General features: G+C 53.1%; 2 protein-coding genes and 1 long non-coding RNA gene across 3 annotated transcripts in view; 2 read left to right on the forward strand and 1 right to left on the reverse strand.

Annotated features, from left to right (window-relative positions):
• IGHMBP2 (immunoglobulin mu DNA binding protein 2) lies at positions 1 to 18,707 on the reverse strand. Its single transcript, XM_056801177.1, has 15 exons — positions 18,570 to 18,707; positions 18,031 to 18,200; positions 16,765 to 16,957; positions 14,827 to 14,924; positions 13,123 to 13,286; positions 11,981 to 12,175; positions 9,876 to 10,023; positions 9,360 to 9,534; positions 8,507 to 8,689; positions 7,571 to 7,689; positions 6,426 to 6,520; positions 5,951 to 6,074; positions 4,267 to 5,145; positions 2,847 to 3,019; positions 1 to 479 (listed from the first exon to the last, which is right to left on the reverse strand). The coding sequence occupies exons 1-15, from the start codon at positions 18,647 to 18,649 to the stop codon at positions 282 to 284; spliced, it is 2,994 nt and encodes a 997-aa protein (XP_056657155.1). The 5' UTR covers positions 18,650 to 18,707; the 3' UTR covers positions 1 to 281.
• Positions 18,687 to 26,950, forward strand: part of MRPL21 (mitochondrial ribosomal protein L21) — a 16,621-nt gene continuing 8,357 nt past the window's right edge. Inside the window, exons 1-4 of the mRNA XM_001371883.5 lie at positions 18,687 to 18,898; positions 19,262 to 19,319; positions 20,872 to 20,957; positions 25,855 to 26,018. Coding sequence (XP_001371920.2) covers positions 18,757 to 18,898; positions 19,262 to 19,319; positions 20,872 to 20,957; positions 25,855 to 26,018 — 450 coding nt within the window. The 5' untranslated portion in view covers positions 18,687 to 18,756. The remainder of the gene's footprint in view (positions 18,899 to 19,261; positions 19,320 to 20,871; positions 20,958 to 25,854; positions 26,019 to 26,950) is intronic.
• On the forward strand, positions 20,966 to 22,242 carry LOC130454907 (uncharacterized). The gene is made up of 2 exons (XR_008912680.1): positions 20,966 to 21,716; positions 21,779 to 22,242. It is a non-coding gene; the product is annotated as an uncharacterized LOC130454907 (long non-coding RNA).

Below are 26,950 nucleotides of genomic sequence, written 5' to 3' on the forward strand. Positions count from 1 at the left end.
AAGGGTTTCAGACTTTATTTCATTTCCTTCACTCAGGGTCTTTTCCCTCAAGCAGTGAGGACGATGCCCAGAAATCCAACAACCTCTTTCTGTCAGACAGATACACATACCCAGACAGACCCAGGTGCACACAATGCTCCCCACCCCCACTCCAGGTCCCACTGTACCCTGTCATCACCCACTTAGGTGAATGTGAGTGGCGGCACCTTCTGCCGGGACTGGGCCGGCTCACTCCTCTGCAGGGATGCTGGGGAGGAATGGGGCAGCAGCCCAAAGGCTCCTCACTTGTCCTTGTCCTTCTTTTTACTCCTCCTCTGGCTGCTCAGCTCCCCGAGCTTCTTGTCCAGCCTCCTCTGGAGATGGACTCTCTTCACGGGGTCCATGGCCTTGTCCTTGGTTCCACTGCCGGGGTACAGGACCCCTTCTCGGCTGATCCTCTGCCGGGCGTGTGCTCGAGCCTTCTCGCTGCATCCATGGACCTGGCCAGACAGAGCACTCCATGTCCTGGGCCTGCCTATCCAGGACCCCCAAGAACGAGCCCTCTGCACCCCCTGCTAGCTCCCCGCCACCCGCACAGGCTCCAGAATGGCTGAACAGTTGGAAGCCATCCCCCCGCCCTCTGTTCTTCCATCACAAGCAGGTTCTCACAACTTGGGGTCAAAATTCCCCCTTTTCCCTAGATGACTCTGGCCTGGTCCCCAAGCAACAGTCCCGGATTTCTCTTTGGCCCTTGCCCAGTCCCAACACGGCCTCCCCCTCTTCTCAGGGCCCTCGTGCCCACTCAGCCAGAAAATCAGCCATTTGTGGGGGCTGCCCCAGCCCAGGCCACCAAACCCAGACACCTTTGGCCTTCATGGAAGAAGGGGCCCTTCTCTGCCTGGGCCCTAGAGAGCTGGCCCCTCTGCAGCCCAAAATGGGCTCCCCATCCCTCAAGCTATTACCCTGGATCTGCTCTGGCTACTTGTTCCTCAGCAGGTCTGGTTTCCAGCCCCCTACTCATCTGTAAGTGCCTCCCCCAAGGCCACCCACAAGGCCTTCCTCGCTGGGCCCAATGGGGTTACCCTATCTTCCTCCTCTCTTCTGCAGCTTCTGACCACTAGGCAGGCCTTTCCCCCATCTTCCTCTCTCCCAGGTCTCCTTCTCCCTGTCTGACCAGCTCCAGTTTCTTCTGAGGGACTCTCAGCTCTCTTTCTCCCCGTCCCGCCCCCCACCCCCCCATGATTGCCACAGAAACACCTCCCTAATCTGGCCTGCTCAGGATTGCCTCCAAGAGATCCCTCTGCAACCTCAAACTCATTCTCTCATAAAAGAGAATGGCCTCTCCTCTACCCTGACCCTTCTCTTCTTCCCACCATCCCCCCCTAGCCCAGACTTTCACTCCCAACAGCCCGTTTGCCTTGGGGACCTCCTTCTTCTTGGCCCAAACCAGCCTCCCCCACCCCTGGGCCTCTGCCACTGTAACAACAAAGCTCTTTGGGCCATGCTCAGGTCACCCCAGAAATGCACCAGAAGGATGGCTTGAATGTCCACTGCCCTCTAACCCCATTGGGACCAAAGTGAACCCCTCTAACATGATCTGGCCACACACCTCTCACCTCGTCATTCATTCATCTGTTCAGTGAGCATTTATCAAGCACCTGCTGTGTGCAGGGCAGTGTACTAGGCACTGGTGACAAAAGAACAAAACGAAAGCCAATCCTTGCACTCGAGGCACTTGGGGCCCCAGGGGTACCCCACCATGCCAGGGGCCCTGGGAGCTAAGGCTCCTCTCACCCAGGACTGCTTGTTACCTTCCCCTGGCTCTGCCTCTCTGCTGTTTGAGCCACTCTAACCCTGGCTCGGCCGTGGGAGCTGGATAACCGTGTTATCACCGTTCAGATCACAAGCCAAGTAAGAGGTAAAAAGCCTGAGGAGCTCTCCAGAGCTCATGACCAGGGCCTGGTCACAGCTGTCTGGCTGCTCTTCTCTGGGTCTCAGCTCTACTCTCGAGGGCTGAGACGGCTAAACGGAAGGGCTATAGGAAGATCCTCCCCATCTGCAAATGCCTTCCTAAAAGCCCCTTCCCATAAACTGCAGGGAACCTATAACCCCACTTTACAGACATGTCTGGTGGGCAGCAGAGGGCAAATGGCTCCCCCTGAAGCATCGTGCCCTTGGGGTGCCCAAGGCTGGCACCCTCTCCTGGTCACCCTCTTTGTCTCCAGAACACTGGGTGTGTTGAGCACCTTGCCCCCCTCGAGGGCTCCCTTGGTTGCCAGCATGTTGGGGATGAGCAGGCAGCTGGGAGAGAAGCAGGTGGCTTCTTGGCTTCCTTTTCGCCCCTGGTGAAGTGAGGACGGATCCCTCCACACCAGAGATTGTGCCTTTCTGTGGTGCCCACAATAAGCCCAAAGTAAAGTGGGCCCTCGCCAGCCAGCAGCCCCACCAAGTGCCCACTAACTGGTGTTTACAAGTGTCCAGGGAGGGAGAGGCCAGTCTGACTCCCCAAGAGCCTGCCCGGGGCAGCTCTCACTGGTCAACCCCCAACTGGTCCTTGCTCAGGACAGAGGGGAACAACTCCAACCCAAATTCCTCCCTGGACAACAGAGAAAGGGACATTTTTGATCAACAAGTGTTCACGTCCTACATAGCAAAGAAGCCCACTTGATCTCTATGGGCACCACCTCCATCTCCGCTCGACTGTCACGACAAAGTCAATGGCTCATCCCCAAGGCTGGGCTGTGAGCACCCGCTCAGAGCAGACTCGTGCCAATAAAGCCATTAAGGCTCCCACCAGGAGATGACCACGTGGACGAGGGCACTGCCCACCTTGAGCTGCACCCACGGAACCACCGGGAAGCCCCTACCTCAGGGATGTGATGGCTGAGGCAGAAGCGCTGACCACAATGCAGGCAGAGCTGGCCCAGGGTCACCACGCTGGCTTTGCACCCGGGAAGCCAGCAGGTGTTATCAGCTCTGATGGCGGCAGAGACCAGCGCATCAAAGTCTTCTTCAGTCGTGCCATTCATGCCCGTGTGTCCTGTGGGAAACACCAGGGACAGTTAAATGGGAAAAGGGTTCCAGGAAGCCGCCGAGCCTTCTCTGGTTGGGCCTTGGTGCGGAGGAACAGAGATGGGCTGCAGGAACACCCTGGGCCCCGGAGAAGCCAGGAGGAAATGCACCTGCCCCTCCATTGGCGGGGGGGAGACAAATCCAGAAATGACTGTGGCACAGAGAAGGGCATCGCAGATGCTTTGTGACAAGGAGCTAAAGCAGTGGGACTCCCCCGCTGTTACTGTGCCAAAGGCTTTCAGTGGGTACAGACGGTCCCAGCTTCTGGCAGGCCCCATCAAGCCCACAGGCTCTGAGGGCCTCGGGCAGGCTGGGTCTGCCCACCACATTTGTCTCAGTCCCAGTTCCATCGGCTAAGCTGCTGAGGGACCTCAATCTGCACCCAAGGAGGAAGGAGTCCTCACAATGCTAGAGCCTCAAGGCCCTGAAGGCTGTATGTGGACCCTTGGCGCGTGCATCCTGGGCATTTCCTAAGCCTGTAAATGGGCGGCTCTAGCGCTCCCTCACTCTGCGTTGGTTGACAAAGGACCAACCATTAGCTAAATGTCTTGGTGGTCAGCTCCACGAAGGGGCCACTTCTGATTGCCTAGTCCACTGGCAAACCTTTGGCAGGGAGAAAACCAGGGCCAGCAGGGGGCTCTGAGCCTGTCTTGGGCTATGTACATCTGAGCCTGGGAGGCCTCTGAAGCAAAAATGCTTCTGCGTTGCCCCCGAAGGGTCTGCTGATACCATAACAGCATGGCCTTTTTCAGAGGGACCAAGTGGGACTGGGGTGCAATCTTGGGTGGGGGAAGAGGGCAAATCCAACTAGCCAACATGGGCTTGGATCTCCCAAAGCAGAGGCAGTTCTAAGGGACGTCCCCCCACTCCACAGCACGGGGCTCTGCAGAACATCACCGTGTTTCAGGGCTAATTGGTTTGGCTGAACTTACTCATCTTGTCTTCCCTTTTTTGCTATAAAGGACCAGGCTGCCCCCTAGAGTTACACAATCTACAATTCTAGGGACAAGGCCGGAAAGCGGCTGCTTAGACATATGTCAGTGGGTCAGGCCTGCGGGACTGACCTGTGCGACAACAATGGAGCACATGACCACCTCCCTGGACCCATTTCCCCTACAAAGGACCCTCCAGGTGTCAATCTTGGCTGACACTACAGATACTAGCTCCAGGAGAGGAATGAGCTCCCCATCCTCTCCAGGAACTCAAAGGCCTCACCTTTCCTCTCTTTTGCCTTCTTCCTTCCTGGTGCTTTAGGTGCCTGAGAGCCAGTAGCATCTTGGCGTTGTCTGGCCGGCTGACCAGGCCTGGCTTTCCCCATCTGCCCTCCTTCCCAGTCCTGGCCTTTCTGACTCAGACCGTTCTCGCTGCTACTAGGGGTGTCCTGCTCCCCCAGGGCATGACGTGGCATCCCTGGGCCTGGGCTCCCTGGCTGGAGTTCCTCCTGCCCCTCAGTCTCCATCCCTGCTGGAGAGAGTGCCACACTGGTGGGGGCGGCAGCAGCAGCAGTGGGGGTAGGGGGGGCAGCGGTGCACTTTTTGCGCACAGAGATGTATCTCTTCTTCCCTTCGCCCACACTCTCGTGCTTCAGCCCGTGCTCCTCGGCCAGCTGATGAACGAGCATCCTGTCATGGGCGTTCAGGGATGCAGGGAACTCGAGCAGGGTCTTGCTGCTCTCCAGAAAGTCCACGATCATGGTTCTGAAGGGGTCTGCAGTGCCCTCGGGTTGGCCACCATCACTGACACCTGGGCCCGCTGGCATCTGGCCTGGGGGGCCGCTTCTGTTGGCCTTCCGGGCCCCTCTGGCTTTCTGTCTGTCCTGGCGGGGCCTGGGGCCAGGCCGAGCAGGGTCCCCAGGCTTCCCGGCTGCCTGGCTGGGCCCCTGAGGGCCTTCGTGGGAGTAGTTGTCGGGGACAATGTCTTCGAGGTACTCGAAAGCCGTGCGGGCTTCACCCTTCAGAGAGAAATACTCCACCAGCTTCTTCAAGAAGGCGTCGCTGCTGACGGTGCGGGAGTCGCAGATGATTGCAACATGGCGCCGGGCGCGAGTGACTGCCACGTTGATCCTTCGATCCTCGGCCAGGAAACCGACCTCACCTAAAAGGCAACACACTGAGGTCACAGACATGGGACTGAAGGGACCCCCAAAAAGGCGGGTCCAACCCACTGGCCGCAGGGCCCTCCAGGGAGGCTTCTGGTGCCCTTCTGGGTTAGGGCCTGAGCCTGGGGCCCCTTCTGCACTGCCCCCCAGGAGGGAGGCATGGGGGCCACAACCTCCTCCCTCGGGCCCCCTGGCCTCTGGTCTGTGACTGAGGCACGGCCAGGGAGTGCTGCCCAGAACTGATGGACAGAAAGGTCTGGGAGGGGAGCCGAGCCTGGCCTCAGGGAAGAGTCCTGCCCACAGCGGACCCTTCCCAAGTGTCTACGGGGCGACCATCCTCAGCAGCGGCTCTCCTGGTCACTCCATAGAGCCCTTCACTGTCAGGATGGCCCTGAACTCCGGCTGGCCGAGTCGGGGATCAGAGGCTCGTCCGAGCCCCCCCCCCCCGCCCCCCCCAGGGCTAAGAACGGGCGGTCGCCCCCTGCTGCTGGGGAGGGCACGTCTGGGGCTCTCGCGAGGCCTCTGAGCCCATCCTGGGTACTTTGTGACTCATCTGCCTGGCACGTCTGGCTCAGTACTTGTATGACCGACAGGCACCCCTTGAGGGTGGTCACGCTTCGGCCAGTCTCAGAGATGTCCAGGAGCGTCTCTCGCTCTTCCTTACAAGGCGGGAGGCGGAGAAGAGGCTGGACACAGCGCAGGGGGCACCCGCCCTCTGGGCTCCTTGTTGGGCCGTGCCCGCGTTGGTCTGGGGAGGAGAGGCAGGTGGGCCCGACCCCGCCTTCTCGGCCTCCTCCTCACCCTTCCGGTTGGACCGTACAAAGGATAGGACGATGGCCTCCTTCTCTCTCCCTTGAAAGCCATCGACAGATTTGATTTCGAGTTCCGGATATCGAGGGGAGAGTTGCTGCCGGAGCAGATCCACCTGAAAGGGAAGGCCCCGAGTCAGAGCGCACCAGGAGGGGCAGCGGGGGCAGGTGGGTGACCCTGGGCGAGTCACTTACCCCCACTGCCTGGGATCGGTATCAGTACAGACCCCAAGACAGAAGGTCGGGGTTAGAAAGAGGCAGCGGCCAAGCCTGGCTCCTGCGGGGGAGGCTCTAAGCTGGATTCCCTCAGGAAACCTCTCTGGCCATGACAGCCATGGTGGGCCCTGGGAGAGCCACAGGCATCTGTGCCGAGGACGAGCCTCTCCCGCCCTCCCACCTCCCGGGGCCCGGGGGATCCCCATCACGCCCCTGCCTGCTGCCCAAGGCGGCCCAGGCTTCTGCCTCACCTGCAGGTTGTAGGGAGCGATGACGGCGATGTCACCTACGCGCACTCCGGCAGCCACCAAAGCCTGCACGTGCAGACTGACGAGCTGGACCTCACCTGGTGACAAAGCCCACGGGGGCATCGCCTGAGACACGAGACTCGGACCCAGAAAACCTGGGGGAGTCCCAAGGAAACAGCCCGGAACACAGGGCTGGCCCTGGGCGGCCTCCGCAGCCAGCGCCTGCCCTCGGGCTCTGAGCTCCTCCAGGAGGGGCGCTCGTCTCCCTCACACGGGCCTTCTCATCCCCCGCCTCCAAAGGGCCCCCCACCTGCCAGCGCCTGTCTTTCCTCTCGGCCCTCCTACAGTCCGTGGATACTGGAAAACACCGAGGAGGTCTCCATCTCTCGGTCTGGCTCTATCTGTCTCAGCACACAGCCACTCCACCTTTTCCATCCTACGTATCTTGGGTTCAAGTCATTCTCAGAGCTTTGAGTGCCATTTAATTTGGAATTTCCAAAAGACATAAGATGGCAATTGTTGACCTGGTACCACTCTGAGGCCCGGTGAGGGGAGAGCAGGGCCGGTCACTTTACTCAACACCATTTCAGATTCACAAAATGACCAGCAGGCGGGGAACCAGCCTCTTCTGTGTCACGGGAGGCCCGAGGCCATTTGCTCAGAAAGGCAGGAGGGGGTCTGGGTTCTCGTCCCGGTTCTGCCCCAGACGGACATGCTGGAGTCCTGGATTGGGCCCCACATTTATGAGACCCGTACGGTGCCCCCGCCTCAGAATGAGCACCCATCTGGGGCCACCCCTGCCCCCCTGGGCTCCACATGCTTAAAGGGGAACGAATGCAAAAGTGGAGCGAGGACTCTCAACAGAGGGATTGAAATGGCCCACGATCTCAGGAGGGAGAAAACGTCATTTAGAACTAAACCGAGGGGGAAGACAGCAAAAACAGAGGCATCTGGCCTCCAGAGCAGGTAAGTGTCCAGGCACCCATGAGGGAAGCCCGCAAGAAGACAGGGGAGCAGGCACGGCAGACCCTGGGCACGTGCCAGGCGAGCAGACACTGGGAACCAGGGCGTCCCAGGAGAACAAATGAGAGGCGTCTTCACAAGGCTGGTGCAGGCGGCACCACGTCCGAGGACACGCATGCTCATACCTGGGTTGCCCTTGGACTGTTCGTCTTCCTCCTCGAGCTCAAACAGGCCACAGCCGGCCGTGTCGATGAGCAGCAGGGGGATGCTCGTCTCCTCGGTGGGGGTGACCCCGGGCAGATCCCTGGGACAGCATGAAGAGCCAATTACGAGTTAACCCCGAGCCAAGCAACCCCCTCGAGCAGGGGTGTCCAAGGCCACAGAAGCGGGGAGCACGCGACCGCCCATCCAAATCCCTGTGGGAAGCAGGTTCCCTGGGGCCGAGTACAGGGCCTTCTGTGCCCTCTGCTGCTCCTTCCTTCAGTTTTCTCAGGTGACATTTCAGCTCTTCCCACTTACTTGTGAAAAGGATCTGAAGTTCAGTTCTCTGGCACTGACCCATCATCCCCTGGCCCTGCCCCGAGACAGGAAGCACTCGGACCCCGGTGACACATGGCTGTGCCACAGAAGAGCTCCAGATAAAGTGTTTTGCTACGTTTTCATCAGGGTCAAGCTGCCCCCCGAGTGCCCCCAGCACAGCCTCCACTGACCAAAGGGAATGAAGTCCTGACCCATGGCTGAGGCACCTCAGCACCGAGACGGGGGAGGGGGAGGACTCGAAGAGAAAAGGCCGAGTCTCAGCTCCACCACAAACCCACTGAGTGATCCTGGACAGGATGCTGGCCACCTCTGCAGCCTCAGTTTCCCTATCTGCACAGGCTGTCCGACACTACCCTTCTCAACAGGCTGTTTTGAGAAAAGAGGACACAGGCCTAAAGCCCCACTGTTATCCCCAAAGTGAGTAACGGTTGAATGAACCGCCCTGAATTTGGCTTGCTCTGAGAATGGCGACGTGTCGCGAGCGTCTCTCTCAGGGAACGGCCTCCCCAAGCCTGCCCGAACACACTTCCCCAGCTGCTTGCCCGGGGGGAAAGCTCTCAGCCTAGCCCCCGCCTGCTTACTTCAGAAGGTGGCTGGCCACTGAGGCATGGGCACTGAGGCGTCCGTGGTACAGCTCCTCCGATGCCCACTGCATGATGGCCTGGTGCATGCGGTACTGGACCGTCAGCATCCTCACGACCTGCTCGCCGTGCTTCTTGATCAGGCGCTCCATTAAGCTCAGGTAGAGCCCCCCTGTGGCAGCTCTGCAACAGACAGAAAACCCACGTGGAGCAGGGCCATGGGGAGGAAACTGCCTTCTAAAGTGAAAGACAAGGAGCAGCCGGACAAAAGGCCCCCCAAACCAGACAGGGACACCCCAGGGATGTGCCGACTCAGATGAACTTAACAAGCATGTCTGAACGCCCGCTGCATACAGTCTGCTGCTACAGGTCAGGGGGCAGGTAGGGACGGGACACAAAATCCAGGTGATGCCAAGGGCCTGTCCTAAAGCTTGTGATCCCATAAGATGCAGCCGGTACACAAAGAGGATGCCATCAGTGCCCCAAAGAGGACCCAAACGGTGCTCTGGGCCCCTGAGGGAGAATGGAGAGGGTCCAGGGGAGGTCAGGGAAGACCCCCAAGATCGCTCCCTCCACACCAGCCACCTGCTCTTCTCCCAAAACAAACACCAGCTTCCCAGTCTCCTCGTGGACTCCAGGCTTCCTGGGGAGGAGCAGGGGGTCTGCTGGTTCGCAGCCAGGGCCCTTCCAAGACATACTCTGCTCATTAAGGCCTTGCCAGGGTCCCCATGCCAGGCCAGCCTCTTGAATGAGGTATGGGGGCTTCCCCTCCCTGTACACAGGAGCCCGGCACAGAGCACGCCCATGCCATGCCAGCTCTACCCGAGGTGCTACAAGAAGAGGAGGGTCTTACTGTTTAGACATAATGGTGGGGGGCAGCTGTTGGTGGTCTCCAGCCAGGATGCATTTTCTGGCCCTCAGCAGGGGGATCCAACAGCTGGCTTCAAGGGCCTGCGCACACTCATCAATCACCACCACATCAAAGTAATCTTCGGGGAGCAACTTCAATGGGCCATCAGGGGAAGCACCTAAATCCAGAGGTCCCACCAGGCTCAGAGGAAGCCCAGGGACCCGCACATGCCTGAAACCATCCCAGAGCTACAGTCAAGCTCAAAAGGGAAAGGGGGATGAAAATGCAGCCCTCCCACCCCCACCCCCAGCGGGTTCTGAAGAACCATACAAATCAGACACTCCTCCATTAGCACCCTGAAAGCCAAGGGGCCAGCAAAGATCCAGAAAGGTCCCCAAGTCTGGGCCTTCTTAGAAGGGCAGTCCCACTCCGGGATGCCCAAAGGGTCTGAGCAGCCCCTGGGTTTGCTCCCCCCAGGATCTCGCTGACCCTGGGCCCCAGCAGTGGGGATGCTCTCACCTGTGTTTGTCGCCAGGATGACGTCGGCCCCCGTGAGGCTGGCAAGCATGGCTGCTTCCTCCCTCTCCCTCAATTCCTTCCTAAGCAACTTCATCTCATTGCGACAACTATTCTTGTCCCTCCTCTCCTGGGTCTTCTTGCTTTTCACCTGTTAATAAGGAAACAAGGATGCATCGTTCTCATTTGTGTCAGAGAGAGAGATTTGTTTAGCATCAGCCTCAAGCATCCAATACAGATATTCCCTCCAAAGGTACAGATCACCACGCAGCACACTGCCCCATCAGGTCACCCCATGGTGCTTGTGACCCTCCTTGCCTTCCCCCAGTATCATGAGTGTAACTACGAGGAGCCCCAGTCTGTCCGTTCCTCTCTCCCCATCTTCTTTCCTGTCCTACTTTTCTTTGATGATGGCAAACCTTTATGGAGCCCTTTAAGGCTTCCAAGAATCTTCTGTCTGGCCCCTCATCTCATTCTCAGCCCACTTGGGGGGATTCACAGCCTCCTTTTGCAGATACTCTGGGCTCCCTCTCCCCTCAAGGTTTTTACAGCCCTTCAGAGGGTGCTCTGCCCCCACCTGTCCAGTCTCTTCATCCCTTATCCACTCTACCCCCCAGCACTCTTGGGACCAAGGACATCTCCATCTCTGGACCTGTCTGGTGAGCCCCACTCCTGAAGCACTCTCCCTCCTCATGGTGACCCCCCCCTCCCCACTTCCCTTTTCACTCAAGCCCCCTCCATTGGTTCTCTCTATTTCCTTGTCTGTAGCTTGTTGGCACAAAGTGGTTTCATGTTGTCTCCCTCATCTGACTGGGCTCCTGGGCAGGAACTGTCTTTTCACTTTCCTTACCTCCTGAGGGCCTAGCACAGGGCCTGGCAGAGAATGGACACCAAATATTTATTGACTGACTAAGCAAAGGTTCAGTAACTTGCCCAGAGTCACCTCACTAGCAAGTCTCTAAGATAGGACTTGAACACCAGGGTTCCTGACTCCAAGGCCACAGCTCCTGGCACTGCCCCTGCCAGGTGCCCAAGGGTAGACCCTCCCTCTGGGAGAGGGGGCACGATCACAGAGTTGGTAACTGGTATTCACCATAACAAAAGCCCCTGAACACCGTCAACAACATTGAAACTCCAGTAATGCTCAGCACCATCTCAATGACAAGAGCATCTTCTGCTCAGAGAGATCTCTGAGAAATAGCCTAGTGTGTGCTCAGAAGCCTTCTGAGGCCTGGCTCTGCTCGAGCCTCTGGAGAACATGGGCCCATGATGTTCCTGGGACAGACACTAAATGACATGCCTTTGGGGGTCCAGCTCTGCCCTCTTCCTGCTCAATTCTGAGCCTGAATCATCTTGCAGCAGGGTCTCCCCAAGACCCAGGAGCCAGGAGATGAGCATCTACCAAGTGCCGTGAGGTGGCCAGTGGGCATTGTACATCCACTCAGTATCTCCCCCTCTCATCCAGGCCTCTCGGTGGCATCCTAAGCCTCAGGGTCCTCCCAAAGAGGCACACATGGTGGGATTTCACCCTTCTCCACCTGGACCCTGCGCTGGATCCTCCTGCAAGGATGGCCTGCTGTGGACTGGGACTAGGCACCGGCTTTGTGATGAACTTATTTCAGCACTTGCTAAAGAACATCCTAACATCTTTGCAAGTCCAGCATGGGGAGGTCATGGGAGGTCACAGAAGGAGAAAGGCATCAGGATGAGTGGAGGCCTGGGTTCCGATTCTGCCTCCCATACTTAAAAGTTCCTTGGCCATGCACGGGCCACTCCCTATCTCCTCAGGCCATTGTGAGGCTCAGACGAGATCCCATCCACCAATACAAGAGCTCTGTGAGGCTCAGAGCATCACAAAAAGCCAGCTGTGAGTACTACTGCCACCACTCTCCTGAAATGGGTCCAAAAGGAAATCTGTGACAGCCCTAGAGGGCTGGCTGCCCTGATATTAGTACATTAGGCCCCGAGTAGCTCCCAGTGACTTCAGAGAAGACCTGAGGGGCTCTTTTTACTATGGGTTGGGTCCTTGCTCTTCAGAGTCTCCCCCAACTCCCTTTGTGGCAGCTCATAGCCCAGACTCCTATCCCCACCCACTCCCCCTGGAGGACCTGGTCAATGTCCTTCCTGATATCCGCCACAATTTGGGCCTGGTCACTTCGGGCTAAGACTGCATCGAGGCAATGGTGCTGGATGGCATCCAGAAGGCGTGCGGGGTGTCCAAGACGGAGGACTCTCTGCTTCTGTGCAGCCAGCCTCTCCACCAAGTTGTCCACAGCAATGTTGGAGGGGGCACAGCACAGAACCTAAAGCAGAAGTAAGCACCGATGAGTTTGGTCATTGGTGGTCCTGTCATAAGCAAGAACCTGGACCAGGGGAGTGAGATGTGTAATCAACAGGACTGGAGGGCACACAGGTTTCAACTTTAAAAAAGGAGTAGGGAGTAGCTAGGTGGCTCAGTGGACAGAGAGCCAGGCCCGGAGTTGGGAGATCCAAGTTCAGATCTGGTCTCAGATACTTCCTAGCTGTGTGACCCTGGTCAAGTCACTTAACTCCCATTGCCTAGACTTGCCATCCTGTCTTAAAGTTGCTACTAAGGCAGAAAGTACAGGATTTTAAAAAAGGAGCAGAAAGCCAACCTGAAATGTGACATTTCAAAAATCCCACCATTCTGGGACTCTGTCTTTAAAAGATTCAGTATTCACAAAATATGATCACATCATTAACGTAATTCATAAATGGAAACCCAGATAACCGAGATCAACATGGCCTGCGACATGGTTAGGCACTTTGGAAGCTGATTGAGTTTAGTTACATTAGACTCTAATCAAATCCAGAAATTTCCATTTTTCTTCTCACAGGCATGGATGGCAGAGCCAGTTGGCCCAGAGGGAGGCGCATTAGCATGGCACAGGGGCAGGAAGAGGGCCAAGACTCCAGCCCTTTTTCTCCCAGCTTCTGAGCACCATGGCAGGAGGGTCACCTGGCTGATGACCCAGAAAATGAAACCAAACAGATGGCAGAAGGTCTCCAAAAAGAATTGCCAATTACCAATTACCAATCTCAGCACCAAGAACTTTATTTGTAAACCAAGAGCCAGGACACTGGAAAGGAGCTCTCGCTCTCTCCCCCTCTCCCTCCATCAGTCAATGCTATGCAGCAGGCAAAGCCACGACCACAATGAAGGGGCCCTCACAGGCACATCCCCCTCCCCCCAAATCTGCCTCTGCTGAGACTGGGGGGGTCAGCTCACCTTCAGACCTTGCTGTACAGCCTGGAGTATGATCTCCACCACCGTCGTGGTCTTCCCGGTGCCAGGTGGACCATGGATGATGGCCAGTTCTTTCTGGGCCAGTGCAAAGCCAACGGCTTCTTTCTGTGACGTGTCCAAGGAGCCATTGCAGAATGTTAGCGGTTCTAGGGAAAGAGTGGCCAGGCTTAGGTCCCCATCAGCCTCCCCTTCCCCCAGAGCACCTACCCCTCCCCAAGTGATACAAGGGATAGCCCAGGGCTCCCTATCCCCACTCTCTGCCTGTGTGGCTCCTTCCCCCTCTAGCTTGTCCAGGACACTTTCCTCTCCCAGCCAGATGTCCGTCCTCCCTCCTCGGAGCACCGTGCCTCCCCACAGCATCATCTGCCATGCCTGTCTTTTCTCCTGTATTAGCCCAGGAGCTTCTAAAAGGCACTGACAGAGTTGTTCTCTTCTGAGCCCAGTCCTCACCCCTCACATCCCCAGAATAAAGCTTGTCAGTGCCTTTTTTCTGTCCCATTGTCTCTCCCCTTGGCACATCAGATCCCTCCAGTACAGCTCTCTGTAAAACCTGGCAGACTTCTAGCTTCTCATTCCTTGACTTAAAGCCACCAGCTGAACTGAGCTCACTAACAGAACCATGAAGACCTCAGAATCCAGACAGGCTCATACAGAGCATCAGACTCCGAGACAAGACATTAGGTCTGTTGGGGCCCTGTAGGTGCCCTTTTATAAAGGAGTAACTGAGCCCAGTGCTCCAGATTCTTCCCATCACACCAGATGACACACATGTACACATCTCACACTCTCTCTCTCTCTCTCTCTCTCTTTCTGTCTGTCTTTCTCTCTCTCTCCCTCTCTCTCTGTTTCTCTGTCTCTTCTCTGTCTCTCTCTCTCTCTCTCTGTGTCTCTCCCTCTCTCTCTCTCTCTGTCTCTCTCTGTCTCTGTCTCTCTCTCTGTCTCTGTCTCTCTCCCTCTCTGTTTCTCTCTCCCTCTCCCTCTCCCTCTCTCTCTCTCTCTCTATCCCTCTCTCTCTGTCTCTCTCTGTCTGCCTCTTTTTCTCTGCCCCCACCCCCATTTCTTATCTGATGAATATGATAATGAAGACAGAACTTTGGTGAGCGAAAGGTCCTGCAGACAGGGCTCCTCTTGGCTGGGTGACCCAGACCTCCTTGTCCACAGTCAGCAAAAGTGACCCAGATGAATTACAGAATTAAATCACCCATCTGGGATTGAGCCCACGGACTGACTGTTTACCAGTCTAACAAGTCAAATGAGGAACTATTGGCCCCCATCAGAAATTCCTCCCAAGCCTGTCTGCCATAGCCCATCCTTCCTAGGAAGCAGAGCACTAGACTGGGGATGGCTGAAGAGATCTGACAGGACACTCAGTCCTGTCCCCAGCATAGGAAGGATGTGTATGAGGACAGTATTCTGTCCAACCCTGGCTAAGCAGGAGAAGAAGCAATGCAAGCTCCAAAAGCAACATTTTGAGGAAGATGTTGGAAGCAAGCTGTGGAACCCTGGACTGAGCCCCAATCTGCTCAAGCTTCAAGCCATCCCTGCTGGCTGGGAGACAGATAAGGGCCTGTAGGCCTGGGCCCTACAGGCAGCTCCTCCATGGGCTCGCACTCAGACTGGTCTAAAAGGGGCATCTTTGTGGAGTGAGCTCCCCAGTCCCAGAGAGAAGCCATAAGCTGTCCTTACGTGTCAGAGCAGGGCTGCTTGGCTCTGAAGTGCCAAGGAGAACGTCTATAAGAGATGCAGCTGGACCAGAGTGATACTGTTTTAAGGTGACTAAAGCTCTGCCAACAGAGAATACTCACATTAGGAATTCAGCGCAGACCAGACTTTCAAGGCCCAGCATGTGCCCCACGCCCCTAACTTCCACCATTCTGCTAGCTCTATGGGAGTCCCCTTCTCATATACCTACGCTCATGGCCCTCCCTGGACCCTTTGCACAGGAGCCAAGAAGTGACACTGATAAAAACCCCAAATGACCAAAGCTACTTGGCTTTTTCTTTTTTTAACTAAAACCAGTTTATTTGGGGGGAGGGGGGGTGACAAATACTGTGGGGAGCAGGATGGATGGGAGGAGCAGCTCTCTTTTCTCAGAGACTCATTCCAGAGCTGCCAAAGGAGCTGAGTATGTCACTGCTCTTCTCAAACACCTTCTATGGCTCCCTAGGGCCTCCAAGAGGCTGCCCCCCCACCAGGCTAGCTCCAAACCAGATTCCCCACAATATTACCCCTACCTTTCCCTCCAACCCAAGTCACCCTGCCAGCTATGCCCAAATCCCCAAGAAAGCTTCCTGAGTCACTCATTTCTAACCTCCTTCTGTCAAACATCTTTAACCCAAACCTTCCCCAGATCTCCCTCTAGATACAGTCCTGTCCCAGGTTCCAGCAATGTCCCTGAGAGCAGATCTGGGCTGTTCCTTGGCCCATCCTGTGCTCTGCCTCAGAGGACACAAGGTGCCATGTGATGGCCACTGGCACCCACAGAGCCCTTGCCATCCACTATCTCACTTGAGCCTCCCCACCACTCTGTGGAGAGCCCACCATCAGCCAGCTAACTATGCTGGCCCAGGCTTAGATGGAAACATGGAAGCTCCAGATGGCTGGTCCCAGCCCAAAAGTGGCCAATGGCTCTAATAGGACAGTGACTCCCAAAGACCAAGGAGGCTTCCCTTTGTCCTTGCATCACCAAAGCCTCACACACAGTAAGCACTTAATAAATGCCGATGATGTGACTACCTGCGAGACATCTCAAACTCAACTCATCCAAACCCAACCTTCCTCCTAACTCTTCCATTTCCAGACCCCCAACTTCCTAGCCTTTAAGTTCTCCTTGACTCCTCCCTCTCTCTTGTCCTCCACAATGTCCCTCCCACCCATCCTAGGCCTCTGGATCTTGCCTGGACTGCTGAGGTAGCTTCCTATCTGCATCTTGTCTCTCCCCACTCCCACCCATCAAGTCTGACCAGGATACCCCAACTCAGAGCCCCGCAGTAGCTCTCTATGTCCCCTCTGCCCCCCATCCAGTACAATCTTCCCTGGCTTTGACATTTAAAGTCCTTCAGGACCCAGCCCCAAGCCACTGGCAAAGGGCCAAACTGGCCCTCATATAAACATTCCCATCTCCATGCCTTTGCCCAAATTGTTTCCTATACCTAGAATATGCAGCTCATTCAACTCAAGAAAGAACTTCCAATTTCCTTCCAAGTTCACCTCAAAGGCAGCTTTCAACATGCAGTTGTCCATGATTGCCAGCCCCCTCCCCAGCTGCTGGGCCTCCCCCATCACACTAGCTTGCATGTAACTTGGTCATGGTTTTGCATGTCTCCATAAAGTCCTCTCCCATGGACAGTGAAAGCTCCTGAAGGAAAGGGCAGGGACTGTGCCTTTGAGTCTCCGTAACCCCTTGGGAAGGCACTCGATATTGGCTGACTACATGAAGGGTTAGAGGTAGAATTTGAATACAGGGCTCTGACTCCAGCTCCAAAACCCCCCACCACATTCTGTTCCTGCCTAGAAGAGGAGGCTGTGAGTTCCTCCAGAGGTCCTGCCCTGCTCAGTGACTGATCTAACCCAGGGTTACGTGGACTCCACACACCTCTGCTGGGGTCACCTCCAAGGCCTTACTTTTTGAGTCGCTTATAAGTGACATCGTTGGCTAGTCGGAGCAGTCGGTAAGAACTGCTTGGGTCCAAGGCCAGCGAGCTCTCTGGGGATTCATCAAAGGCCACAGTCACGGATCTCTGTGTGATCCGGGTCAGAATGCCAGTGGCCAGCTGCTCAGTCTCAGCAGCACCTTCATATAGTCCCACTATGTCACCTGCAAAAACAGAACAACAAGACAATCTTTTTGATGCTTTTTTTTTTTTTAATTCCTGGCCTTCTGTCTTAGGATCAATACTGTGTATTGGTTCCAAGGCAGGAGAGGGGCAAGGGCCAGGCAATGGGGGTTAAGTGACTTGTCCAGGGTCACACAGCTAGGAAGTATCTGAGGTCATATTGGAACCCAGGATCTCCTATCTCTAGCCCCTGGCTGTCTATCTGCTGATTCATCTTGCTGCCCCCTCAATGCTCACTTCAAATCAATTATTCAGGGTCCACAAGGAACCAAGTCAACAAGTCAGCTGCATCAGGCTTTTTCAGTCCCCAATAATCCCATAAGCGGAGAATCTAAGAGTGGGAAGGAGTGGGAGGCACTGTTTGCCTGTGGCAGGAATCCCTGCTCCAAAATCTGGCTGGCACATATCCGTGGGATACCCACTTGCTCTCCAGAACACATTCAGTGAGTCCAAATCTTGACTCAGACATACTGGGTGTCCCTGGGCTATGGTTGATCCCCTCCCTGCCTCAGTTTCCTTGGATGCAATGAGATGACATTTACAAAGAAGTACTTGGCACAGTGCTGGGCACAAAGCAGGCTCTATACAAAGGTTCCCTTTGTGCCCTGGCTGGAGTCTACCTTTCTAGACTCACTCTGTGTTCTTGTCCACCCCACACCCTAAGGATATTCCTCTATGCCCTCCGAGCATTTGTCCTGGATAGCCCCACTGCAAGCATACCTGCTCCTTGTTCTCTCAGACCACTGCCTGCTCGGTGGCATGACTGCCACCCCCACTGCCATCCCCCTTCCTGCCCTCCCACTACCCAGGGTCTGTCTAGGCACCCACAGCTGGCCCAGCTTCCTCCTCCCTGGGCACAGGCTTAGTAAGTGGGCTCTGACCAGGTTCGTTCTGGTCCCATCTTGAGGTCTGCACCCACCAAGCACCCATTTCCCCAGAGAACTGACAGCCCGGGGGCCGAAGGGATGAAAGCCCCAGGCCTGGGCCTCGCTCCTAAACTCCCGGCAGGCCCCACCCCTTGGCGATCCCATCTCCCCACCGGGGTCTCCCGTACCAGGCCCGAAGTTGTTACAGGGCAGGGGGGCTCCGGGCTCTCCTGTTCTGGGTTCGAGAACGACGAGCAGCCGCCCATAGAGTCCCGTCCGCTGGCTCGAGACCCGCAGCTTCAGCAGGCAGACACCGCGGCGCTGGAGCTCCTTCGGGGCAACGCTCTCCTGCCAGGTCCTGGCGGTACAAAGGGGCGCAGCTCACAGGGCGGGCCGTGACGGGGGGAGGGAGGAAAAGAGAGGGGGGGGGGGGGAGACAGCTGCTGAGCCCGGGGGAGAGCCCGTCCTCGTTGGTTCGAGCTGGGATCAACCCTGCGGAGGGAGGGAGCCCCTCCGTGAAGAAAAGCTGCTAAGGGGGTGGAGCCTTTCTCGGGCCTTCCCGTCCGTCGGCCGGACACCCCTACCTCCCAATGACCTCCCTTAGCTGTACGGGACGGGAATCCTGATGGTGAGTGTCCTGACGGGCCGGGGGCTGGTCCACCGGTTGTCTACATAGTCTGTCCACATTGGCTGCCTACACGGACTGTCTCTGTCGCCCTGTCTCTACCTCTTCTCCTGCAGCTCCGCCTCCCGCTCTAGCTCCAGCAGCTTCAACTGACAGCTCACGAAGGACTCCACGGCCGCCATGACGCCGGCTCCGGAGCCGCACTGGAAAGCCCGCCCCTTCCGGAAGTTCCTGTCTGTGACTGCTTCCGTTGGCCGCGGGGCGCCCCGGAAGCGGAAGCGGGAGCAGAATGGCTGCGGCGGCTACGGCGGCAGCTCGGGCTGCCTTTGGTGCCCTGGTGGGGCGGCGGTTCCTCCCCGCCGGCCGCAGCCTCGGCCTCCCAGCGATCCCTAGGGTGGCAGTGGCCGGGCTGGGGGCGAGCCCCGGAGCGGGTGAGAACAGCGCAGGGCCTCCTTCAACCCCCCCCCTCCCCGGCCCCCCTCAGTTCCCCCCTCAGGCCAACGGTGGCGTTCATGCCCTGACCTTTGATTCCTTGATCTTGGACAATGCTTCTCGTACCAGGCATCCCTCAGTTTCCCTCTTTTGCCTTGGAAGCTCCTCCCGCGAGGACCAATCCCCGCCCCTTAGCGCTTCCTGCCTTACGAAGGGAATGTGAGACCAGAGGGAGATGGGAGGTCGAGGGAGCGAATTTGGCCACTTCTTGGCTGTGAGAACCCGGGCAAGTCATTTCCCATCCCTTACAAGGTAGAAAGGGGCTGAAAAGTTGGGGGTAATCGTCCTTTCTTCTCTTTCAGGGAATCTCCTGGTCTCCTCTCGCAGTCCCCGCCCCCAGAGCACGTCTGCCCAGGAAAGGTAACGTCCTGGGCTCCGGACGGTCTGTGACAGCCTGAATCTAGCCTCCCGTGCTCATTTAGAGAATTCTCCCCAGGCCTTCATGGGTGATAGGTCTCCTTGGGCGTCCCAGAGAGATGGGGTCATGTGTTGTTCAGCCCGGGCTCTGCCTCCGAGACCTTCGGCCATGCCTCTGTAGCAACTAGTATTGCCATGAGATGATGCTGGATGGGAAAACTGGGGACCCGTTTTCCAGGCTTAGTCACGGCCCCCAAACCCCAGTGTTTCCGAAAGTGACCAGGCGCCTCCTGATTGCTAGGGCCTGGGCAGGGGTTTAGTGGGTTCTGGGCCCTTTGTGTCCCTGGGTTTTATCTCCTCTGCAGTAATCATTTTTGTTTTGACTGCTGGATTTGAGTAGCAGTATGACATCCAGGTCAAGATATCCAATGGGCAGTAATGGGAGACGGCAGTGGTGAGAGGCAGGTTAGGGTTGGATAAATACATCTGGGAACTTTCTGCATCCAGATGCTCATTGAAACAATAGTAGCTAATGAGTTTACCAGGTGGAATAGTATAGTGGCAGAAGAGGGCTCAGCACAGAGCATTAAGGGGTATGATGACAATGAGTATCTAGGAACAAAGGCAAAGGAGGAGAACCATGAAGGAGAAGCAGTTCCCTTTGTCAAAGAGCTTCTGTTTTAGCAGGAAAAACAACATGGCAGGTGTCTCTACCTACGTTCTATCTTAGCCTCATGTATAAAAACATAAAGGAGATAGATACAAGATAAAATTGGGGGGAAGGCACTAGGTGCACTGGAGATCATTCCAGACTTCGTAGACAATAAGGCTGCCTAACTTCTCTATGGGCCCCTTCTGAGAATCCTGTTTTCAAATGAATAAAATAAAATGTGGGAGATTACAAAGGAGACCGATTGTGTTGAAGTAGTACCTGAATATTTTTCTAAAAGCAAGTTCACTTGTCCCAGGTACCCCCAGTGTAAAATGATGATCTTGAACCAAGTCTTGAAGGACTGGGGATTCCCAAGGCATGGAGCATCTAGAGCAGAGACCAGGACACAAATAGTAACTGTATGAGGAACAGTAAGGAGGTAGCATAGCCAGTCCCCAAGAGCAAGCATGGGAGGATCCCCAGGGGCTATGGATTGGCTTAACTTAAAGTGGAATATTAGCTGTGCTTCCTTGTCAGTTTATTTCTTTTGTGATATCTCAGCACCAGAGATCATCAGTACTAGAAGAACATAGGAATGTCTCTAGGATGAAGGGGGCTTCCCACTACTAAGCTCTACCTCTGTCTATCTCTCCTTCCCTCTCTTTCTGTCTCTGTCTGTCTTTCCTTCCCTCTCTGACTCTCCCTTCCCCACATCCCCCTCAGAGATATTTTCACATTTCTAAAGTTCAGATCCATGACTATGACTTCTTGCTAGGATGACCCAGTGCAGGGCTGGCCTTTTCTTCACTTTAAGCCTCTAAAATTGTCAATTTATCTTTGCATGTGCTTAATTTGTCAAGGCAAGAATCCCTGGGAACCTCACGGTGCCAATGTCTTCCACAGGCCTCTCCCTAAGACATCATTGACTTCACCTCCATGGCCTAAAATCATACTGCCAGATCCTGAGGAAGAGACCCAGCAGCATCGAGGTAAATGTCTCCATGATGGGCAGGTTCCAAATACCCAGATTGCTTCCACCACCCTTTGCACCTACATTTTAATTGTAATCTATGTATTAGGAATAGTCTATCCTCTGTCCACAGGAAAGAGCCAGACCATTCTCAGGGTAAAAAAAAAATTGCATTGGACTTCTGAGTAATAAAATTTCTCACCAGAATTTGAGAAATAAAAGATCCAGAATTATTCGGATTAGAGAGAGCATCTAATAGAGAGAGTTTAGAAGTAGAGTCCCAGGGGCAGCTGGGTGGGCCAGCTGGCAGATTAAGCACTAGACCTAAAGACAGGAGTTCTGGGTGTACAAATCTGGCTTCAGGGGGCAGCTGGGTAGCTCAGTGAATTGAGAGCCAGTCCTAGAGACGGGAGGTCCTAGGTTCAAATCTTGCCTCAGACACTTCCCAGCTGTGTGACCCTGGGCAAGTCACTTGACCCCCATTGCCTAGCCCTTACCACTCTTCTGCCTTGGAGCCAATACACAGTATTGACTCCAAGACGGAAGGTAAGGGTTTAAAAAAAAAAAATCTGGCTTCAGACACTTCCTAGCCTTCTGACCCTGAGCAAATCACTTAATCCCCATTACCTAACCCTTATCACTCTCCTGCCTAGATTCTAAAAGGGAAGGTGAGAGTTAAAAAAAAAAAGTAGGGTCCTTGCTTTATAGATCATTTTCAGCCAAGTCAGCAAGCATTTAAGCACCTACTAGGTGCTATACATAATGCTTAAATACAAATGTATTTAAATAGGGAATTAAATACATTAAATACAAATTTAAATACAAATACAAAATACAAAGAAAGGCAAAAACCATTCCCTGACCACAGGGAACTCTGAATCTAACATGGAACACAACAGACTTTGATGGGCAAGATAGAAATCAGAGATGATCAGCAAAGGGAAGGCATTGGCCTCACAGGGGATCAAGATGGACTTCTTCTAGAGGGGGTGAGATTTGATCAGAACTTGAGAAGGTGAGGGGGAAGAACATTCCAGAACTGTATGTAACTGGGGGATGAGACAATGGCATCTTTAGCCTCACTGACCTTTGGTTTCCTTGGTAATTCTATGTATTTTATTTTACACATTTGAAATATTAAAAGGACCAGTATGGCCCAAGAAGTCTATAGCACAGGGCAACTAGGTGGCATGGTAGCTAGAAGAGCTGTGTGACCCTGGGCAAGTTACTTAACCCCATTTGCCTAGACCTTGCCCATCTGTCTTAGAATTGTTACTAAGACAGAAGGCAAAGAGTTTTAAAGGTTTTAAAGGAAAAAGAAAACATCTATAACACAAGAAAGATTAGGAAGCTCTGGTCTAAACCCACACCCTCCTTTTATTGATGAGCAGGTGACTTAGCTTAGGCCCTGTGGCTTCCTGATGACTGACTTTGGGTCAGAGGCCTTAGGGCTTAACCCACTCACTGCTTTCATCCCCCAAGGAGGAGGAGCTGTTGCCTTCAGTCCAATAGATTGTCTAAATGGCTGTTTTTCATTCTGAACAACAAATCTTCAGCTGTAAATTTCTTGAGAATAATGAAGAAAGTTCTTTTATCACAAGATAATTTTTCTTTATTTCAACAAAGTCTGGGCTCTCACTCAGGTTTCTGAGTCTTCAATTCATCCTTCCAGCTAGTCTAAGCATCTCCCTCCCAATCACTAACTACCCTGTCTACCTGGTTGATTTGTGGCTGGGGTTCATTTACAAAAATGTTATATTCCAGCTACTGATGATTACTCAAGTTTCCACTAAAATGATGAGTGGGAGGAAGGAGGGATAAGCCTCTGTAAAGCTCCCTCTGTGTGCAATTGTAAAGGGTGAAATTATGGTTGAGACTGAAAAAAATCTAAATTTAAGTGGTTGCTAAGAGAAATCCCAAATAATAAAATACCCAAGTCAGCTGCCAAATTTTATGATGATTTAATTGATATAATAGAGAAGATTTTAAGAAGAAGGAGGAAGGAAGGGACTAGTACCGGGTAGGAAGATAGGAGATCTAGAAAGTAAGATTTTGAGTGTGAAGGAGAAAAGAATCAGCCTGACCTCCAAAGAGGCTTAGCTAAGATGCCCAAACCTGAAATCAGCTCCAGGGCAAAACTCGCCACCCAACACTCCAAGATGTCCTAACGCTTAGCACGCTGCCAGCCAGAGGCATCTCTCCAGGAAAACTGCCTTATATGGACGTTTTTACATCACTTTTCTGCGTCTCATCTGTACCAATGAGGACTTAGCTTGACTTGGGACAGCCCAGAGGTCTGTCCTTTTTTTTGCACATGTCTGTTGAAGGCTCTCTCCTCAGATAATTAAATTTTAAGTTTGATGTAGACCTTTCAAAATCTTGTTAAACTGAGTAGGGTGGAGAATGTGGAGTTTCTAAGACCTGATTCTTTTATTCCAAGTATCTCCATTGTTATTGATCAGGAAATAGTTAAATTAGATCTTCTAAAGAATGGTCTAATTAGGGTGGAATAGTTTTAAAATTCACACCATGCCCTTTATACCAACATTATCTCATTGGATCACCAGACAACCCTTACAGGAAGCTGCTATGATTATCCCCATTTTACAATTGAAAAACCTGAGGTAGATGGAGTGAACTTATTTGCCCAGGCTCCCAGAACTAGTATGGTTCTGAGACTGGATTTGAATTCAGAGTCTCCTGACTCCAGACCCAAGGCTGTATGCATGATATCCCCTAGTTGCCCTATGATGCCAGTGCAGTAGAAGTGTATGAGGGCTGGGGGAGACCATTCCCATGGGCTAAGATTGATTATGTTAGACCAGTATCATAACTGATAAAATGATCTAGATCTTCATGGTTGTCCATCAAAAACCAGAGACAACCTTTATTTGGGTCAGGCAGTCCAATAAATAGACTTTTAAGAGATCATTATTCAGCCTTGGCCATCTGAAGACATCTTTAATTAATGAAGGCTAATTAAGAGATGGCCCATCCATCGGGCCCTCAGCCCTTCCCTGAACTGACAGGTGGTTATTCCTGTCCACAGGAGGACCCGTTGCATCCTTCACTTATTAACTGTCAGTGAGGATCAGCTAATTGGGTTGTTTGTTCCCTAAGGCAAGGGAGATTTAGAAACAGCTCTCCCAGCTAGGACCTTAGGGCCCTGTTGCTAAGATTAAAAGAGCTGTGTTCTATCTAATTTAATGAGAGAAAAAACCAAATTTGAACTTACCTCTACAGCTGATCAGAATAAGCTACTAAAAGCGGACTTAGGGATAGTCACAATAAAGAAAAAGTTTAGGAAAGTTAAGATTGAGGGTATTTCGTCACAACCGATGTGGTCAACCAAATAAATGTTAAAATTAATTGTGGTTGAGACTGAAATATATTAATGAGGTGGTTGCCTCATTATGAGATGGGATTTCTAAATCCCAAAATAAATTATTAAAGTAAATGGAATTTATAGTAGTTTATTTACAATAGAGGGAAGATATTAAGGAAGAGAGAAAAGGGGGAGAGAGATAGAGCTCTGGCTTCCTCTGATACCAGTTAGAATTTCTAAGCCCCAGCCAGGGGAAAAATTTCTCAAGACTATAGACCTTTCTCCAAGGTTTACCTCTGAGAAAAGACAGGGTCACTAAGTCAGCCTTTCACTCACTAATAGTGACCCATCTAAAATGGAAAAGCAGTCTGAGGTCTGTGCGAGTTCCTCCAGGCATCCAGTTCCTCCAGTCCAACCCCAAGTCAGAGATCCTCCATCCAACTCAAATCTCAAATGGAATATCTTCTTTTGGCCTCTGATCCTCTTTTAAAAGATTTTTTTCTCTTGTATCACCTCCCCTAAATTTCAGGTCACAGCAGATGCTTTTCTCCAGGACTGCCCATTCTTTAGTTCACACCTTCTTTGGTTAGATTATACCTTTTGGGTTACTTAACATTTTTTTTTAGTTAGTTCACCTTTTGTAGTAAGTTAACACCTTTTTGTAGTTAAAATGAGTCGATCTACTTAGAATTCTGAATTATCACCTTTTGGGGATTAAAAATCTAAAAATAGATTGTGGATTACAATTCAATCTTCCCAGTAAAGAAAGAGCTGAGTACCTTCATTGTTACAATCAGGAATCGGGGAGAGCTAAATCGAATCTTCACATAACCAATCCTGTTAGAAAGGAAGACATTTTTTGCAATTGCCAAGGACAAAAAAAAATGCAAAAAGTAGCAGACTAGATTGTGTCTCTGACCCAGATCCCAGACAGAGGGATAACCATAATTCTCCCTAAAATGAAGGAATTAATACAGTATATGAAAAATAAATTCTGACATATTTTAGAGGAATTTGTATGAAATAACCAGACACCCAGTACTTTGGCCCTTGTCTACCTTTTTTGGAAAAAAGGACCTCTGTGTGGCATTGTGCCTGGAGCCAAGAATACTTCAGTTCAAATCCAGCCTTAGACATATACTACCTCTGTGACCCTAGGTGAGCCATCTAACAAACCTGTTTACCTCAGTTTCCTCATCTATAAAATGATCTGGAAAAGGAAATGTCAAACCACTCCAGTATCTCTCTCAAGAAAACCCCAAATGGAGTCACAGAGTTGAGCACAACTGAAAAACAACTCATCGACAACAAACTCCTCACTTGGGGTAGCTAGGTGGCTCAGTGAGAGATCCTGGATTCAAATCTGGATGCAGACACTTCTAGCTCTATGACCCTGAGCAAATCACAACTCCCAACATCTAACCCTGAGAACCAATATCTAAGACTGAAAGTGAGGGCTTTGGAGTTTTTTTAGTGCTGCTGATTAGCATCATTATTGTCATTATCAAAAGCCTTGACTTAAACCCTGCTGTGCTCCACAATGCCCAGGATAGGACTGAGGCTCCGTGCCTGTGTTTGTTCATTGTTTCAGAAGTTCTCAGGCGAGTGAATGAGCTGATTGCCACTGGGCAGTATGGCCGGCTCTTCGCTGTGGTCCATTTTGCCAGTCGACAGTGGAAGGTGACCAATGGGGACCTGATCCTGATCGAGAACACTTTGGATGCCAAATGTGGAGAAAGAATTCGAATGGAGAAGGTGAGGTTGTGAGAAAGCACTCAGTTGAGGCAGGGCCTGGTTTCTTCCCCATGCAGGATGCTGTTTTACTCAACGGGCATCCCCACAGCCTCTTGGCCAGGAGATTTCTTCCAGGCTTTGGGGTCAGGACCATCTGTCCTTCCAGGGGTCCTGGTCTCCTTCCACCCACCCCATCTGTGTCCCCTCTGGGACTTGTGATGTCTTTAGGGGGCTGCTCTGGTCTTCCTCATGTGAAAGCTAGCCCGTGCCCCGCCCCCCGCCCCCCCCTTAGCAAGTTCAAGTGTCACAGGGTCTCAGCAGCAGAAGGAAACACAGACGCCCACTACTGTAGGGTCCGAGAAATCCCCCCAAGAATGGAGACACAGAGACAATGCAAGTAGGCAAAGGAACACCTTTATTACTAGTGTGCTAGGGCTGCTCCAAAAGAGGAACCGCGTCCAGCTCAGCTAGGGGAACACCTTATATAGCATAGGAGACTCGAATGAAGTGTGAGTGTTGGGTGCAGGATATTTCAGTTAGCCATTTGTAGCTGGCTGAGCTGAGAGTTTTACAATGCAGGGAATGTCTGCTTAGCTGCTGGAACGGTCATGCTGACTTGGGCTAGAGTTTACCCCTGACCCCCCAGAGGGAGGTTGTTTTGGCCTCCTTCACTACAAAGACCTGGAAGAGTGGGAGCCACAGATGCCCATCACCTTTGGCAGCAGCCCATTTCCCTTTTGATCTCACTGAGTCCTGCCTCCCTTTAATGTCATTTCCACTGATAAAATCCCATCAGGTCCTGGTGCTAAAGCATCTAATGGGGCCCAGGGTGTCCCCTTGAGTTTTCTCTCAACCATGGGTCCCTGTTCCTTCTATTTGCCCTCCCCTGGCATAATCTCATGACTCTTATGAAGATGGGATTTGGCTCTCCCCTGATTGTAACAATGAAGATA

The sequence above is a fragment of the Monodelphis domestica genome, chromosome 6 (genome assembly GCF_027887165.1).
Source record: "Monodelphis domestica isolate mMonDom1 chromosome 6, mMonDom1.pri, whole genome shotgun sequence".
Taxonomy (NCBI): domain Eukaryota; kingdom Metazoa; phylum Chordata; class Mammalia; order Didelphimorphia; family Didelphidae; genus Monodelphis; species Monodelphis domestica.